The 19003-nt window shown below is 33.7% G+C and overlaps 1 protein-coding gene across 11 annotated transcripts in view; it reads left to right on the top strand.

Annotated features, from left to right (window-relative positions):
- The window catches only part of ATRX (ATRX chromatin remodeler), a 184856-nt gene that overhangs the window by 107898 nt on the left and 57955 nt on the right, over positions 1-19003 (top strand). For all 11 annotated transcript variants that reach the window (XM_031944868.1, XM_031944866.1, XM_031944870.1 and 8 more), the window contains 5 exons: positions 813-959; positions 1733-1910; positions 9659-9796; positions 11143-11318; positions 13563-13680. In XM_031944868.1, the coding sequence (XP_031800728.1) occupies positions 813-959; positions 1733-1910; positions 9659-9796; positions 11143-11318; positions 13563-13680 (757 nt within the window). The remainder of the gene's footprint in view (positions 1-812; positions 960-1732; positions 1911-9658; positions 9797-11142; positions 11319-13562; positions 13681-19003) is intronic.

The raw sequence follows: 19003 nt of genomic DNA, 5'->3' as shown, positions 1-19003 counted from the left end.
ATGAATTCTAAATTGAAAACTATTGTTACCTTATATGTTTGTACAATTTTTTTTTTTACCAGAGATGAAATAAGTGTATGTGTATTCATATAACTTTCATCAAACATTTTTTAAAGTGTGTAAATCCTGCCTTACAGGAGTACTCTGCATAACATTGTCCTGACCACTAACTTTTAATCATGTCTTTAATACAGTGTTGCCCAAATCCTTCCCCTCTACAAAACCTGTAAAAACCTTATTAGTTACTTTAGGTTAAGACTAAATGGCTTTTGACAACTCAGGCTTGGTTGGTTTGTTTGTAGTTCCATTATTGTTCTATTATCCTGTGGAATTGACTTCCCTCTGTGACATATTACTATGATGTAGTTTTTACCAGACCCTTAATGATATTAACGGAAGATATTGCTTCATTAGATGTTAATAGGATCCCTTATAATTTTGCAGTAAATTTCTACAATTAGAGAGTCATTAGCTTTAATTACGTATTTGAAAGAAATGATAAATTGTCTGCTTAGCACTACCATTTACTGTCACGATATTTATTGGTCATTTTTTCCTGTGAAGGACTTGTTTTCTACTTTGTTTACTTTGTCTCCAATCAGAATTATTCTATTGGTGATTTATTCTTTTAAATTGTAGAGTGTTGTATAAATTTAGTTATTATTCCTTGTCTTAACATCTTTTTGGCTGCTTATGGAATAAAATAATAATTTTTCACCATATTTTAACCATAAATATTTAACCATATTTAAACATTTTAATATTTTTTGTTAATTTAAACATATTCTGAATTTTTTTTTCTTTTTTGGTAGGTGGTGAGTTTTCTTCATACAGTTTTGTTGTGTGACAAATTGGATTTTAGTACAGCTCTGGTGGTATGTCCCCTTAACACTGCTTTGAACTGGATGAATGAATTTGAAAAATGGCAAGATGGATTAGACGATGAGGAGAAACTTGAGGTACTTTTCATCACTGTTTGTCTTTCTGGACACTATAGGTGGTATTCATGATTCATTGTTGGGTTGGACTAGATGGCTTCTTCTCTACCTTTTCCTCATTTCGCTTTAAAAAACTTACCAAAACTTTCAGTGGCTATTGAAATGCTATTTTGTAATTATTTGTAGGAAAGCTTCTGGGGCAAGAGAAGGAGATAGTTTTGGGAAAGATAAGAAATAAGTAAAACTTAGAATATTAGCATCTGTATGGATTTTAAGTTGAGTAAAGAATCCAAAGTGATTGAAGTTTTGAGTAGATCAGGCACATTATGGAAAGAAGACAATTGGGATGAAGGAAGAAAGTGTTAAGTGAAATTTATTTACTTGTGGGATTTGGTTTCTATGAAGAAAATGGGAATGGACATATAGATTTGGGGAAAATTCGTAGAGTTAGTATTTCAAGTCATTGAGTAGAACATATAATAACCAAGGTGAAGTGTGTGAAGATGCGAGAAGGCTTAGTGCAAAATTTTGTGCTATCATGAACTAGTGAAAAAAAGTGAATATAAGAAGACATGCTTTTGAGAATGACCAGAGAATATTCAGAAGAAGAGGTTGTCAATATGATTATGTCTTTGTCAATTGTGCAGTTCAAAGATATTAAATTGAAATTATTATTTATGATGTTGTAACTTTAAAATTACAGGATGTCACTATCTAAAATTTTTTCATGTATTATTAAAAATGTCTTTTAAAAACTCTTATTTTGTCCCCTTCCTCCCTCACTCCCACGATAGGTCTCAGAATTGGCAACTGTGAAACGCCCTCAGGAGAGAAGCTACATGCTGCAAAGGTGGCAGGAAGATGGGGGTGTCATGATTATTGGCTATGAAATGTATCGAAATCTTGCTCAAGGAAGAAATGTCAAGAGTAGGAAACTAAAAGAAATATTTAACAAAGCTCTTGTTGACCCAGGTAAGCTGTTTTTGTGCATGAGGTCAAGACACGAGTTTTAATTTTGAATTCTTGAATAAATAAATCTATTATTTTAATGTTCCACTCACTGATCTCCTACTCTTCATTTATGCTTCCCTCTAATCTGTACCTGCTGGTGGTGTGGTACAGAGAGGCATAGTGGACCAGCTGGCAGAGAATCAGGACTCATATCCTTTCTCTGCCAATCTGTGCCCATATAATGTTGTTTAAGTCCCTTCTCTGGTCCGCTGCACCTGATTTTTCTCATTTGAAAAATGTATGTGGAAGACTAGTTCAATGATCTCTCAGCTCACTTCTACTTGTAAATTTGGGATCCGATGACCCAGTATAGCACTATCAGCTTGTGCTTTTTAAGGTAACCCTTTTTTTTTCCCTTGTTAAACCTTCTCTGGCCATATTTCTTATACTACTGTATAAACCTTTATGTTTTTTTTTATACTTTCTTGTCTTTGTTGTTGGTTTTCAATTTAGAAAACCTCTTCTTAACCCATGACCTCTTGGGTTACTGAAATCCAAACACTTCTGAGTGCTCAGCTGAGTTACTGCCTCTTCTTTCTAGAACATTTCCTGATCTCCATATGAAAAGTGCTCTGTAATTTAAAATTATGCCCAAAGGGCTATCAAATTGTGTCTATCCTTTGATCCATCAGTGCCTCTATCTTGGGCCTGTAACTTGATGAGATCATAAAAAAGGGAAAAGGACCGATGTGTGCAAAAATGTATGTAGAAGCACTTTTTGTAGTGTCAAGGAACTAGAAATTAATGAATACCCATCAGTTGCGAAATGGCTAAATAGGTTATGCTATGTGGATGTTATGGGATATTATTGTTCCATAAGAAACGATCAGCAGGATGATTTCAGAGAGGTCAGAACCGCTTTTTTTTTTTTTTTTTTTTTTTTTGTGTGTGAATGGATGCTAATTGAAGTGAGTAGAAACAAAAAATCATTGTATATAACAATAGCAAGGTTTTGAATGATCAGTTTGGATGGCCATGGCTCTTTACAACAGTGATTCAGGCTAGTTCCAATGGTCTTGTTATGAAGAGAGCCATCTGCCCCCAGAGAGAGGACTGTGTGGACTGTGTATCACAACATAGTTTTTTCGCTCTTTGTTGTTGTTTGCTTGCATTTTGTTTTCTTTTTCTTTTTTTTCACTTTATGGTTTGCCTTTTCATATGCAATATGATAATTGTGGAAATAGGTATAAAAGAATTGTACTGGTTTAACACATTAGAATATTTGCCATCTGGGGACAGAGTGGAGAGAAGGGAAGGAAAAAAATGTGGAATACAAGGATTTGTAAAAGTAAATGTTGAAAATTAAAAGTTTTAACAACAACAAAAAAAAAAAAAGAAAGAAAATTGCTTTGAACTCTAAAGTTCTTTGTTCCTGTCACTTTTATGAATCACATTCTCACATATATTATACCTTTTGTATTCAAGACTTATCTTCCATACTGGAGTGTTATGACTTCCTTGAAGTGCGATAGCCATGTCTTATTTACATTACATTGCTTCCAGCAAACCTTTCTTTCCAATATAGCCATGATTTTAAGGGAAAATGTAGTTTTTAATAGAATGTGCAAAACCAATATCCTTGAGTTAGTTGTGTCTTGATTTGGGTTTTCAGAAAATATGGTACCAAGTGTACTATTGAAGACTGTAATCAATCTGTGATAACAAATCATAACAATTATAAAAGGCTTTTATTATATTTTGTGCTCCAACAGTTCTCAACCTTTTTTGATCTTAGAACTCTTTTACACTCTTAGAAATTGTTGAAGCTATTCCCCTCCCCAAAGCCTTTGTTTATGTGGGTTTCATCTTTTAATATTTATTGTATTAGAAATTAAAATGTTTTAGTGTTACTATGAATTTAATTTTTATTTTATAGTGCCCATGAAAGTGTCTCAAAGACCCTTGTTTGACAACCACTACTTTCTATCCTTTCCTTGATTATAATGATATGATCAACTATTGAGAAATTTCTGCAAAAGCCTGCTTGTTCCCTACCTTACTCTTATATAAAATTATTTTACACACACACTCTCTCTCTCTCTCTCTCTCTCCAGACTATTCTCATAATTTTTGTCTTCTTGATGATATTAAAGTTCAGGTTTCTTATTTTAGTACCTCTTCTTTGTGAGTTATCTTGAAGTCATCACTTTTTCAATGCCTAAAAATTTTTGTTTTGTGTGTCTTGCTTTTCAGTGTCGTTTGCTTTCTTTCATATGATACTAAAGGTTCTTGGTGGGTAATACTTCCAATGAGTTGAAGATTTATTACTTTTATCTTTTTCTTTTTAATTTTGATTTTGTACCCATTCCTTCTTCCATTTTCATCTTGAAATGGCATTATCTAGGCCATATAATTCTCACTATAAGCTTTTTTTTACTCTCTTTTAGTTTAGTTATTTTCTGGGATTATATCTTTCATCATTATCCATGATGTTTTATGGAGCAGTTGGTTCTTCAATCTAGTGTTGCTTGCAGCTGTTACTTCCTTCCTCTTTGGTTGGAAAACCGTTTGTTTGACTAGCTGTAGGCTTTTCTGGCTTCTTTGGATTCTGATGACAATTTTCTCTTTGTTAATTGTTTTGAAGACATGACGATAATTGATTTTTTTTCATACCTGACTTTTCAGAGTCAAGAGTTTGGCTTAATAGATTAATTTGAGCTATTGTCATTAAAATTCCTATTCTGAACCTTCTCTTAACTTACATGTTGAATTTACATTTCCTCCTGATATAGTGGAATGTATCTATAGGTGATTTTGAAATGATATAAACAATAGTTTCCTGTCAATGAATTTCACTTTGTTGTGATGTTTTATTCATGTGATTTCCAGTGCCATCTGACACTCTTACACAAATACTCAGGGTAACACAGGCATGACTTTTCTGAGTTGCCAATAAACCTTTGACCTCTTTGATTTAGTTCTTGATCATAGTCTTCTTTTCAGTTTCTTCTTATGCCTCTTTTTGCTTTGAAATCATTCTGCATGACATTATATGTTGAATTAGTTTGCAGGACTATGGCAAGTTCTTTGTAGAATTTGTCTATCTCATCCTCAGCAGTGTACTATTGCATTTTTAAATATTCAGATGGATTTTCCCTTCAACAGCTGTCTTCATGTCTTTTTGCTTCTTGCAATGCAAGATGAATAGGTGTCCCATGAAGTTTTTGGTTGTGTAATTGAACCAGCTTTGGAAACTTCTTTATTCTCCTCTATACAGAAAACCTGAGTTCTTCCATTGTGTTGCTATTCTTTCATATTTTCCCTTTTCTTAGGATATCAATATTAATGCATTTTCATTCTTCTGTACTATATCCATTTGTTGACTTGTGAAACAAATATCTCACATTTAGGGTACCCACAGCTAAATTAGTAGTTATGATTTGTTGAACAGTTATGTAATTTTTATCACCTTGCTTTTCATTTCTTTAATTTGACTCAAATCACTATAGAAGCAAAAGAAGAGTACTAGGTGATCAATAACCATCTTTTGCTTTTGTTTTATGAATTGACATCACCAAAGAATCCTCTACTTAGTGCAGTTTGTTATTGTGTGCTCCTTATTTTCTTTGTTTTTGAGAAGATTTTGCCTTAAGAGTCAAATGCCCTTCCAGAGCCTCTTGTTCAGTAGGTTTTGCCTCCATATATTTGACTTTGTCCCAATTCTTTTGATTGGCTCAGTGAGGATATTCAGCAACCTTTTTGTATCTGTCATTATATTTGACACAATTCTTGTTGGTTTAGTGGATAAAGGACTTGCTTAAAAACAGTGACTCATGGCCTCCTCAGAAATAAGTTTGGATATTTGGTTTGGTTGATTTTGGGATCTTTCTAAAATTATAAACATGAAACATTAACATGTCACCCCCCTTCCTCCGCCTTCAAACATTATTTTATAAAATAAAGATACTTGGAGCCATGTTGATTTCTCTATAATCGGACTGGTTAATGTTACTGAGGAGGAAGAACAGGGGAAAGGACAAAAAAGAACTCTCAGTAGCAGAGGGCAAGAGATAAATACCATTAAATTGGGGTTAAGCTGCTCTAGCTACATGTATGGCATAGTGTTGTATAATGCGAGTTTAAAGACCTGAGTTCTACTTTTCGTAAACTTTATAAGGTTATGTGTGGATTTGGAGAAGAAAATCTTAGATTTTTTTTCTCTTATTTTTTACTGAATTTTTAGCATTAAATTTAATAATTAAAAAAACCTTTTTCTAAAAAGTGACTCCTAGGCTTCCCCCGATTCCTAAGTTGGTCCTGCTGCAAACAAGGTGAACAAGCCCAGTACTCCCATCCTGTGGTAGTTGGCAGATTCTTCAGAATAAAGTACATCGAAGGCTGTATCTGTATCTGGCAGTGAGATAGAATTGCTTTTTACATTTAATGGGAATAAAAAACATTGTGTTTCTTAATCATGGAAAACTCCTATAGCATATTGGTGGCAATTTTTCTTTCTAATTTCAGTTTGATGGTTCAGTTTAAAATACATTTTATGCATTCATAATATTCATAATTCTAGCATCTTTAAATGCAAAGACAAACCCAAAACTGTACTGATTTTCAAGCTCTTCCATTACTGTACAGATACTCAGTCTACATAGAAAGGATTGAGACAAGCAGGGTAGGTTCAAGTGAGACTTGACTGAGAATGGAAGCTGTATTGACACTGATAGAGGTAAGATTGAAGGGTGTTCTAGGCATGGGGAGTAGCTTGTTAATACAATCAGAATTGATGTAAGAACAAAGTATGTCAGTAAGAATTTGGCTGAAAAGGAGGCTAAAATGCCTAGAGGTGATATAAAAAGAAAAGATACCCAAAAATTTATTTTCATATCTCTGTGTGTGTGTGTATAGAGATGGGCAGACAGATAGCTATACATATATCTGAGTGTCTATATTTCTGTACATTTAAGAAAATGGCTAAAGGCAGAAGATGCCATTAAGTTTAGGGAATAGCAAGTAGGTCCAGTTTTGACTAGAATGTAGAGTGTATTAAAGAGACCATTACAAAAGAAATCTGGACAGGAACATTGGAAGTGGGTGGATGGCTTTAAATGCTAGACAAACATTTGTACTATATACAAAAGCTAATAGGCATTCATTGAAAAATTTTTAATAGGGAAGTGATGAGGTCAAACTTGTATCTTGAGAATGTTAATTTGGCAGCTTTATGGAGTATGCACTGGAAAGAAGGGGAACTAGAAGCAAAGAGGCTGGTTAAATACTGCAGACAAGAGGGAGTGAAGACTTGAATCAGGATGGTGAGAGTGTGAGTGGAGAGAAATATGCTGTCAGAATCGATTTGGAAAATGTGGAACAGGGAAAAATTAAGGCTGGCTATGTGTTTGCCAGCCTGGTTTTCTGAAGGGAAGCGGTACCCTAGATTGCATTAGCAAAGTTTAAAAACATGAACTACTTTAGCCGAAAAAATATTGGCTCCTCTTTTAGGCTTGAGTTTAATCTAAGTATAACATCAAATCTGGAGCTAAGAAGAAAGTTGAGGGATGTTTATATATTTGGGGACGGTGGGTAGGTGGTAGATGGAGTGCTGCCCTTGAAGTTAGGAAGACTCATTTTCCTCAGTTGAAATCTGGCTTCAGATATGTAAGATATGTATAATCCTGCTCAGTTTACTTAATTTTGTTTTCCTTAGTTTCCTTAAATGTAAAATGAGTTAAAAAAGCAAATAGCAAGCTGCTCCAATTCCTTGACTATGAAACCCCCGATACGGAGTCACAAAGAGTTGGACATGACTGAACAAATGTATTTGAGAGTCATCTGTATTAAACCTATGGGAACTTTTAAGATTTCTAAGATAATAAGTTTAGAGTCAAAAGAGTGGGATGCAGCCTCACTAGGGATAATCTAGCAAAGGATTCTAAAGTAGCATTCAACTGGGTAGTCAAGAGTCACATCACAAAAAGATGAGGAAAAGAAAAATATCCAAAACAAGAGGAGATTCAAATATTTTTGAAAACTAGAAAGAAAGCAAGATAGAGAACTCAGGAAAGATTATTGGTTTTGATTTGTTTTGTTTTTTAACTAATTGGAGTTAAGTGATTTGCCCCAGTGTCACAGAGCTAGTTAGTGTCTAAGCCTTCCCAAAGTTTTTACAGTATTTTTGAATTGTGAGTCTTCATTTACACCGTCGTTTATTTTCAACTAAAGGTGGGAATACTTTATGATCTTTTTATCCCCTGCAATTTACCACTTGGTTGGTTGGGTTTTTTTTTTTTTGTTTTTTTTTTTTATCTTATCTGTCCTCGTTTTATAAGAAGTAACTCAAGAGTAGTTTTAAATTTAGTAGAAGGGAACAATTAAATTAAGAAGTTTGCACTTCAGATTGTCGTATCTTTTGGTATCTCCAAATTATCATATGTTTTTCATTTATATGTGTCTCTGTGGGAAACTAATACTTATTTTCATACTTTAGTTCATCCAAGATTTAGATTACATTGGTTTTAATATTTTCTTTTTCTTATTTTTCATTAAAGCTTTTTATTGACAAAATATATGCATGGATAATTTTTCAACATTGACCCTTGCAAAACTTTCTGTTCCAAATTTTCCCCTCCTTCCCCCTATCCCCTCCTTTAGATGACAGGTAGTCCAGGACATGTTAAATGTTAAAATATATGTTAAATTCAATTTATGTATACATATTTATACAATTATCTTTCTGCACAAGAAAAATTGGATCTAGAAATAAAAAAAAAAAATCAAGCAAACATCAACAGAAAGTGGGAAAATGCTATGATATGGTCCATACTCAGTTCCCCACAGGACTCTCTCTCTGGGTGTAGATGGCTCTCTTCATCACTGAACAACAGTTGGAACTGGTTTAAATCATCTAACAAAGCTAAGAAGCATAATAAATATTTCATAAATTTTTTTGTGTTGCTTTTAATTTGGGCAATTTTATAACACAGTTACATAAGATATTACAGCCTTGACCATCAGCCAGAAAGCATTTATTAAACCCTCACTTATGCCAATTTAGTAAGATTTTCTTTATGAAATCCATAAGCAAATTTCTTGATTGATTTCCTTCTACCCCTGTGAATCATTGGTATTAAACAAAAAAATGTTGGGTTCGCTAGGTGGCGCCAAAGAAATGAAGCATTGTGCTTGAAGTCGGTAGGACCTGCTTTGAAATGCTGCCTCAGACACCTTTATGACTTTGGACAAGTTACTTAACCCCAATTTCCTCCCTTCTTCTCCCCCAAAAGAAGAAGAAGGTATTAACGAATGACAGGACTTTGTATAATGGTCAGGAAGGAAACTTTGTGGTCTAGTCCTGCCTCTGATCATTTTACTAGCTGTTTAACTCAAGGGAGTTATTAAAAATAAAAATTTTTTGTTTACAAATTGAATGTAAAATTTTAAAACCCTCGCTTGCTTTTAAAATGCTCTAGTGTCTGCTTATATTCCTTAGCTTTTTTACTTATCTTTAATGATATCATTTTTTATTACAAATATTTTTGTATTATTCCACTGAACAGATATCCCTATTTCTCCACCCAATAAGTCATCATTGAAATGGAATGTGATATTAATATAGTTACCTTATTAAGTACTTGTTATATTTTATCCCCTATACCAGCATTGTGAAAGGACTTTCTAAAAAATTGGTTTACATTTTTGTGGCATCATAATGCTTGTGTCTTGTTTATCAGTTACATGATAGTTATCAACACATTTTCTATTAGGTCCAGACTTTGTTGTTTGTGATGAAGGCCACATTTTGAAAAATGAAGCCTCAGCCGTTTCAAAAGCCATGAATTCCATTCGTTCAAGAAGGAGGATTATTTTAACCGGAACCCCTTTACAGAATAACCTAATAGAGTGTAAGTAAATCTTTGTTCTGTACCTAGGTTACTTTGAACATGAGCATGCCCAAGACACATTTTCATTTCTGTTGTTTGTGAGATTTCTTATTAGCTATGATTCTTACTTTCTTTTCTTTTCCTACTTAGATTTGACCATGACTTTTTCATAGGTCTATCTCATTTTTATTTGAAAGAAAACTCCAGCTATTGAAGCATTCGATTGTAATTTTACTAATGTTGGGAATTAAATGTCTTTTAAAAAAGAAATGTGCCAATTAATAAAATTAATAAAATTGTTCAAAATGTCTATTTTGTTAAGCTTGAACTCTTGTAGTGACCGTTTAAACTTGTTTTAATCACCCTCCACTTACATTTCTTAGTTATTAGTTTGTATGCATATATCCTTGAGCTACAGCTTAAATCCATATGTAATTTAGTGTCATCATGTGGTTTTAGGAGGGTAAAAATCCTCTTGGCTGCTATTAACTCCGTGAATTTGGTGTTCTCTCTACATTTATCTGTATCCATAGAGAACAGTGGAGAAACAGATGGTCCTCCACAAATTCTCTTGTACAATTAAACCTTTAAAAAAGAGTGCCCCAACTGTGTATGCTGGATTATAATAAGAGAAACTGCCATCCTATTTTTTACATGCTGAATTTAATGGCAGTGAAGAGGAAACAAATCATCCTACAGGAGGAGAGTAGGAGAATAATGATGTATTTATTGAGCCATAGTACCTCTGTTGATACAGTCTTGTTTCCATCTTTTTTCCCTTGGGAATAATTAATTGCTGATTTGATTTCTCTTTTATTTGTATCATTTTAATTTGGTGTTTTGTTCTAATATTGGTCATTGTTTAAATTTTTGTCTTTTTTCATTTTCTCCATTTTGGTTTCCCATTTTTCAGTCATTTAACATTAGTGTTTACAGCATTTTATTATCAGATTTCATTTATTTTATTCTAGGTTTGTGCTTTTAAACAAGTTGTCCTACTCTTGACAGAAATCTGGTTGTAATTATAAATTCTTGTCATCACACCCCTCATCTGAGTTCTGTAAAGAGTAGTGATTTTGGATGAAATGCCTTTGTTAACAAACTGGGTATTACTGTACCTTGTGGCTACTGTTCATAGTGGTTATTTTTGTCACAAGATCATTCAAGTTGTCTACACTGTATGAAATTTATTGCAAATGTTTTTTCTAATTTTATTTGGTTTTCTTTTTTTTGCAGAATAACCCTAAAATTGCCTTATTATGGTGTAATTTGAAATGTGTACCTTATTACATAATTGTTTATGAGAACTTTAACCCTTTGAAGGACAGGTATTGTTAATAAATAAATCTTACCATTTTTTCTCTTAGATCATTGCATGGTTAACTTTATCAAGGAGAATTTGCTTGGGTCCATTAAAGAATTCAGGAATCGATTCATAAATCCAATCCAGAATGGTCAGTGTGCAGATTCTACCATGGTTGATGTCAGAGTGATGAAAAAACGGGCCCACATTTTGTATGAAATGTTAGCTGGATGTGTGCAGGTACAAATTTGTTTCATGAAAATATTGTTATTTTGAAATACTATGACACCTGAGAAATGTGGAAGAAGTCAATATAATTTGAAATATGGCTTAACTGGTACCTTTCTTTTTTGTCGTATATAGTTTATATTAGTTTTACTTCATCTTTTCTAACTGTCATGGTAGTTGAATTCAGAGGTTTTTTTAAAGTTTCTTTTGTGTTACTAGTTTGAGAGGGTGAGTTGGGAGGATCAGCATTGCCCAGTTCTGACTTAAGGGTTTATTGGTCTGGGGAATTTTGGTATTGAAGCTAAGTATTCTATGCAGATTGGTAATTCAGCTTTCACCTAGAGTCTTTGAAGGTTTTTTGGTGGCACCGTGCAGTTAAGTGAATTACTTAGGATCACTCTACCAATACCTTAAAAGAGGGCTTAAATTTTAACCTTCCTGAATCTAAGACTATCATTCTCAGTGTCAAATTGTCTCACTTTTGGCCTTATGACTTAAATTATTTGTTAATGCTAATTTTCTTAAATCTGTATATTTTTTAAAAATCTGGTTCTATTCAAATATATTTATGGCATTTAAAAAATAGTATTAGAATTTTTTTTTTCCTTTAGGAATCAAAAATTCACTAATAGCTATTCTATGAAACATTTAATTAGTAGGCAAGTTTTTATTAAGCTCTTACTTTGTTTTAAGCAGTACAAATATAAAGACAGGAAAAAAGTAGTCTGCCTTTCAAGGAGCTCATATTTTAACGGGGATGGCAACAGTTTCATAGAAGTTATATATACAAAGTAGATGAAAGATAATATATAGAAGGAAGGCAAACTTCTAGCAGCTTGGAATCACAGATCTGAGGCTGATGGAATTTGTGCTCATTTAAGTGTTAATTTTCATTTTGCCTGCTTGTATGAGAAATTCTGATAATGTAAATAGCTAGCTGGCCTGGTCTAAAGACCTCCTTCTGACACATGCTGCTGCACTGACTCTGCAAATCACCTCCTAAGCATTCTTAGCATTTAAGTTGTAGAATTTCATTGGTGGATGAAATTTCTTTATTATAACGTCTCTATGCACCTGAAACTATATGTAGACTTAGGGGGGAAGAGAATGTTTTTATAAGCTATAATTTAAGTCTGGTGTTGGGTTGTTTAAATAAACTTCCTATATCTTCTTAGGCTTTAATGGAAGCAGTACTTGGGGGAAATGGATAGATTTATAGTAGAGAGGAGTAGAAAAGAGATTACAGATTTCTTATAGTTGGGAAATTATCTGGCCTACTGTTGTTAATCCTTTGATTTTATAAAATCTCACTAATTTGGAATTATTATTGCAAAGACTTATCTGTGTTAGATTTTGTTTAAGATTTTACAAATGTATATTTATCTGCCCCCCAAATATTTATAATACAGTCCTAGAGAACATCTTGTTAATTGGACCCTGTTATCTTAAATGAAAAGAATTCAGTAATTATTAAGCTATGTGTGCAAGGTATTTGTGGGGGAGAAGAGAGGGAAGAGACACAGAAATCAAACAGTCCCTGCCCTTAAGAATTTATATTATACTTGGAAGATAATGCTTTGTTTTCCTTCCATTTAGCTGCTTTATTCCTGCAGGGGACCACTGAAAACAATGTTAATACTATTATCAAATCATTATCTAGTTACCTCACTTGTGAGTAAGGATTAAAATTGTTCATTGGCACTAAGAAAAAACCTGATAGACCTGCATAGAATGTTGTGCAATCGAGTTATTCCTTTGCTGTTTTTTTCCAGGGCACTCTTGAGAATAAGACTCCCATAATACAGGTATTTCATTTAAAGCAGAAAAGGAGGTCGTTAAACTGTGGACTATGCATCATTGTAGAAAAGATGCCAAAAGATTCCTTTTTTCTTTTCTTTTACTTTCTGTTCCTTTCCTTTCCTTTTTTTTTTTTTTTTTTTTTTTTTTTTTTTTGGTTAAGGCAGTTGGGGTTAAGTGACTTGCAAGGGACACGCAGTTAGGAAGCGTTAAGTGTCTGGGCTAGATTTGAACTCAGGTCCTCCTGACTTCCAGGCTGGTACTCTATCCAATGCGTCATCTAGCTGCACTTCCAAAGATTTTCAAAGGTATGGCAGATATCGAGCTGATAACTGACCAGAGTTTTCCTGAATGTTTGACAAGTTTATGTGCAGACTTTTTTGTTTGTGAGATCAGCTCACCACTACTAGTGTTTTACTTTCATTGATTGATTTCTTTATTGACTTTTTCTTATGCCAGAGAAAAGATTATACAGCCCTAACAAAGTTCCTGCCACCAAAGCATGAATATGTTTTAGCTGTAAGAATGACACCAATTCAGTGCAAACTTTATCAGTACTACCTAGATCACTTAACAGGTAAGTGAATATTAACAAAAGTCCAGATGTTGTTATCATGAGTTAATCATAACATAATCTTGTTGTTGCTATATATAATGTTCTCTTTGTTCTACTCACTTCACTCAGCATTAGATTATGTAATCATTTCTTTTAAATTATCCTGCTGATAGTTTGTTATCGAACAATATCATTGTGTAAATATTAATATACCATAACAATAAGCAATTCCCTAACTGATGGGCGTCCCCTCAGTTTCCAGTTCCTTGCCACTGCAGAAAGGGCTGCCACAAACATTTTTGCACATATGGGTCCTTTCCCCTTTTTTATGTTCTCTGTGGGAAACAGACTCAGTAAAGACACTGCTGGATCAAAGAATATGCACAGTTTGATAGCCTTTTGTTCGTAGTTCCAAATTGCCCTCCAGAAATGTTGGAACAATTCACAACTTCACCAACAGTCTATTAATTAGACTCCTTATTAGTAAGGTTCTAAAATCTTAATCTTTCTTCTCTTTATGCATTATTTTGAATGAAACATAGAGTCATAGCAATAACCATGGATTTCTAATAATTTTCATTAGAGTGAAATAAAGCCAATAACTTTGATGTATCTGTTTAAGAAAAAGTCTATTTTGGATAAAATACATTTTACTTTGAAGGAGGAAAAATTTTTTTGTTTTATTTCCATAGAATACCCCAACTAATATAGTTTTTTTTTTTATTGTTGTTGTTTTTTTATTTGTAAAATCAAGTAGTTGTTAGATTTCATAACTTTAGTCAGTTAAAGTACATTGCTATATGCGAGACGCTGTTCTTTAGGCTTTTTTTCTCTTTTCATTTTTGTAAAGTATTTTTCCTGAATTTCTACTTTGCTTTCATCGCTTCCTATCTTGTTTTATATTCACTACACAAATAAAAAGAAAGAATGAATCAGGATTTCTTTCCTCAGTGGCCTCCAACACACCGTAATGTTCTCTAGGATAGAAATGTTTCACAGAAATTTAGAGTTGCAAGGAAATTCAATGCAACATATACTAAGAAGGAAATTCCACTAAAATGTATTCAATAAGTGGTCATCCATTCTCTTCCTTTTTTTTTTCTTTTTATTATAGCTTTTTATTTACAAGTTATATGCATGGATAATTTTACAGCATTGACAATCGCAAAACCTTTTGTTCCAATTTTTCTCCTCCTTCCCCCCACCCCCTCTCCTAGATGGCAGTTTGACCAATACATGTTAAATATGTTAAAGTATAAATTAAATACAATATAAGTATACATGTCCAAACAGTTATTTTGCTGTACAAAAAGAATCGGACTCTGAAATAGTGTACAATTAGCCTGTGAAGGAAATCAAAAATGCAGGCGGACAAAAATAGAGGGATTGGGAATTCTACATAGTGCTTCATAGTCATCTCCCAGAGTTATTTCACCGAGTGTAGCTGGTTCAATTCATTACTGCTCTATTGGAATTGATTTGGTCCATCTCATTGCTGAAGAGGGCCACGTCCATCAGAATTGATCATCATATAGTATTGTTGTTGAAGTATATAATGTTCTCTTGTTCCTGCTCATTTCACTCAGCATCAGTTCATGTAAGTCTCTCCAGGCCTTTCTGAAATCATCCTGTTCATCCATTCTCTTCTTAAAGAACTGTTCTAGCTCTCGGGGTCACCCATTCCACTTGTGCAAGCTGTAATTTAACATGATTTTTTCCGATACTAAACATGTATTTGCTTCTTTGTATGTTACATCCATATTGGATTACATTGATTAGTTATCTATTGGGACAGAATGACAAGATTGTAAATTGTTACCTTTTTGATTTGTTTGATTTTTATTAAAGCTCTTTATTTTGAAAACATGCATGGGCAATTTTTCAGCATCAATCTCAGATATGTCGATGGCACCATTCTGATGGCAGAAAGTGAAAAATTAAGAAGTCTCTTAATGAGAGTGAAGCAGGAAAGTACAAACGATGTCTTGAAGCTTAACATCAAAAAAACTTAACACCTTGACAATTGGTCCCATCACTTCTGGAAAATAGAGGGAGAAGAAGTGGAAGTAAAATCAGGTTTTATATTCTTGGACTAAAATATCCCTGCAGATTGTGACTGCAGACATGAAATTAAAAGGTGCTTATTCCTTGAAAGGAAAGCTGTGGCAAATCTGGACATTAATCCAAAAAACACAGACATCTGTCCACAAAGGTCTACATGGCTGTGAGGATTGGGCTATTAAAAAAGCTAATCATCACAGAAACAACAGTTTTGAAATGTGCTGGAGAAGACTTTGGAGAGTCCCTTAGATAGCAAGGTTCCCATATTAGTACTTAAAAGATATATATTCAGATTCTTCACTGGAAGATCAGATACTTCAACTGAAGCTCAAATACTTGGACCACACACTGGGAAGATGGAACTCTTTGGAAAAGATTTTGATGTTGGCAAAGATTGATGCCTAAAGGAAAAAATGATGGCAGAGGATGAGGTGAATAGTCAGTGTCATGGAAGTATTAAAAGTGAACCTGGGCAGATTTCAGGAGACATTAGAGAATAGAAGGGTCTTTGTAGCATTATAGGTCTTGGGGGTCACAAAGTGTCACAGTGCAATAGCAACAATTATTATACATGGTTATTTACTGAATGTCTTTTGGGGAAGGAGAGTAGAGAGATATGAAGGCAGTCAATATTAAGTGACTTGCCCAGACTCACAAAGCTAATAATCGTCCGAGGCCAGATTTGAAGTCAGGTCCTTCTGACTCTAGGGCCAGTGTTCTACCCACTATACCACCTAGCTTCCCCAAATGTCTTAATAGATGTTGCCCCCTATTATCCCTTATCGAGTTCTTTTAGGATCCTTCTTCTGTCATCCTGTATATTAGTCAGACCTCTTAGTTGCTTATTGTCTGCAATGTGAATGTGCATGTTATATAGCTTTATAGTTATCTTAATCACTGAAAAGCATCCTTTATTGCACAGAGCCAAATATGCTTTGCTGCACTGGAGAATTCACTGTGTTAATATTGAGTCATTAGTAGCTTCTCTTTGATTCCAAACATTCTCATTCTAACTAATTCTGTTATTATATTGTCTATATACTCATCTGTTTTGCTAGAATAAAAGGAGTTGCTTTCCTAAAGTCCAAGCATATAGTATATATAGCATTTTCCTGTTCAACTAGTTTAGTAATCCTTTCCAAAATGGCAGGAAATAGTCAGGTGTAACCTATTTTTGGAAGCTGTGCTGCCTTTTTGTGGTCCTGTCTCCATTTTAAATGTCCCTACCCTCCTCTTCTGTGATCTGTTCTTGAATTTTCGAGGAATAAAAGTCAACCTCTTTGGCTTTTGTTTGTAGATTCAGTTGAAAATGAGTCCTTCCATATCTCTTAGTCTCTGTCAGCTTCTACATACCAATGATAGTAACTCAGCTGATAATATAGTTCATCTGAACCAAGTAACTTGAATTCATCAAGAAGAACTAGGTGTTCTCTTATCATCACCTTACTTATTTTTTAGCACTACTCTCTTAACTATTTTCTTTCCAGTCATTACGGGTATAAAGGTCATTCTCTGTGCCAAGAAAAATTGAAGAAATTTACAATTGAATGAACATATCGTGTTTCATTTCAGTTATTATCCCATCTTCCCTAAGCAGTAGTTCTAGCCTTCCTTTGATCTTCCTCTTTTTCTCGGGATAGCTAACAATACCCCACCCTTTTTCTTGTCTTTACCCACTTTTCCTGCGCCAGCTCATTATGAGCTTTAGCACTCTGAACACTATATTTACAGGACCATGCAAGGCTCTTGTATTCATCTTCTTTTACTTATCTTTGCTTTCATCTTATGTTCATATCTTTTAAAAAATCTCTGTTGGTAGATTAATTAATTGTGCATCCATATTTGTTTCCATTTTTGTGTGTGCATGTTTCCAGCCCACAGTACAGTGCTTTGCACCTAGTACAGATGTAATGTTTAAAGAATTGAATCTTGTATTATTTTAAGGGAATATTGATGATATAAGATTGAAATTATAAATAAGAAACTATTTGAAATGACTATTCATTTTTACTATGTAATTTCTTATGTTGCATAATTAGTGTGACTTTTATTTTTAAAAAAATGTCCTATTGATAATTTTATCAAATCTAAATATCTGGATAGTAGCCATGTACAAATAAGATGAATGGGATTGTGTTATCTGAAATTCTTTTTTCTTTTTGTGTCTTAGATAAATTGCCAGCTGCAGTGTTTTCAAATACTATGAATTCTTTTATAATGGCCAACACCAAAATGTTCATCACTGAGATATGTATTTGTTAGATCCACTATCTTAAGAGCAGTCAAGGATTTAAGATATTAGAATAAATCCAGGCTTCATTCCTTTGTGAGTACAGTTGAAAGGCATCATACTTCTAAGACTCTAATTGCCAAGGTTTCTAAGCTTTGAAAGAAGGGCTTGTTACAACCTCATCTGGTGCCACAAATCTTTCCATTTCTCAGGTGTGTTTTTTAATGAATGCTACCTGTTATTTTCTTCACAGTAGAGTAACTTCAATCAGACAGGGCTCTTTGAAAAGACTGCTCCGGAAGTTGTGTTGATTATTGCATAGACTCCTCTATCTTGATTCTCATTGTAAAATCTCCAGATGCTTCCCCTTATTGGGTTTTCAACCCCATCAGCACACTGTTTAGTGTTGTATACAAAATACAAATAAAAAATATTAAGTAACTTGAAACGGAATCTATTTCAGTGTACACCTGAACAGAAACACTTATCCTTGAGGTGTAAAACTCCAGTAGAAACGAGGTCACTTAGTCATACATAAGCATCCTTCCCTGGTGCATATTGACTTAGAAAACTACATAGTAACATAATCTATATACCATGTAGTATTTTACTTTCTCTTGTTAAATGTTTCTCAATTGCATTTTAATTTAATTCGGGTATATAGGGGTTGAGGGTTGTTACATCCCACAGGTTGTGTGTTTTACTTTGGTTCTACAACATACATAACTTATATTGGAAGATCTTTAAGGATTTATGATCCACTACCTCTTGTGATAGTCATGTTACATTTTGGGACTGTCATGATATTTTTTCACCTCATTCTCTGGCTTTATGGGCCACGTTATTGGGTTTTTTTTTCCCCTGTTAGAGAATTATCTATTCACATAGTGCTGGCATCAATGATAGAGTCAGAGAACAAACAAAAAACTGCTTTCTTACCGACACATAATCAACTGAACGTGCAGTTTATAAATGATTCTTTTCTCTTAATGTTCCTGGCTGTTATAACATGAAAGCGTTTGGTTTGGTGGGAATAATAATGTCTCTCTTCTT

Source organism: Sarcophilus harrisii, chromosome X, assembly GCF_902635505.1.
Source record: "Sarcophilus harrisii chromosome X, mSarHar1.11, whole genome shotgun sequence".
In the NCBI taxonomy this organism is placed as follows: Eukaryota; Metazoa; Chordata; class Mammalia; order Dasyuromorphia; family Dasyuridae; genus Sarcophilus; species Sarcophilus harrisii.
Note: the sequence above shows the minus strand (reverse complement) of the source record. Positions and strands in the feature narration are given on the sequence as shown.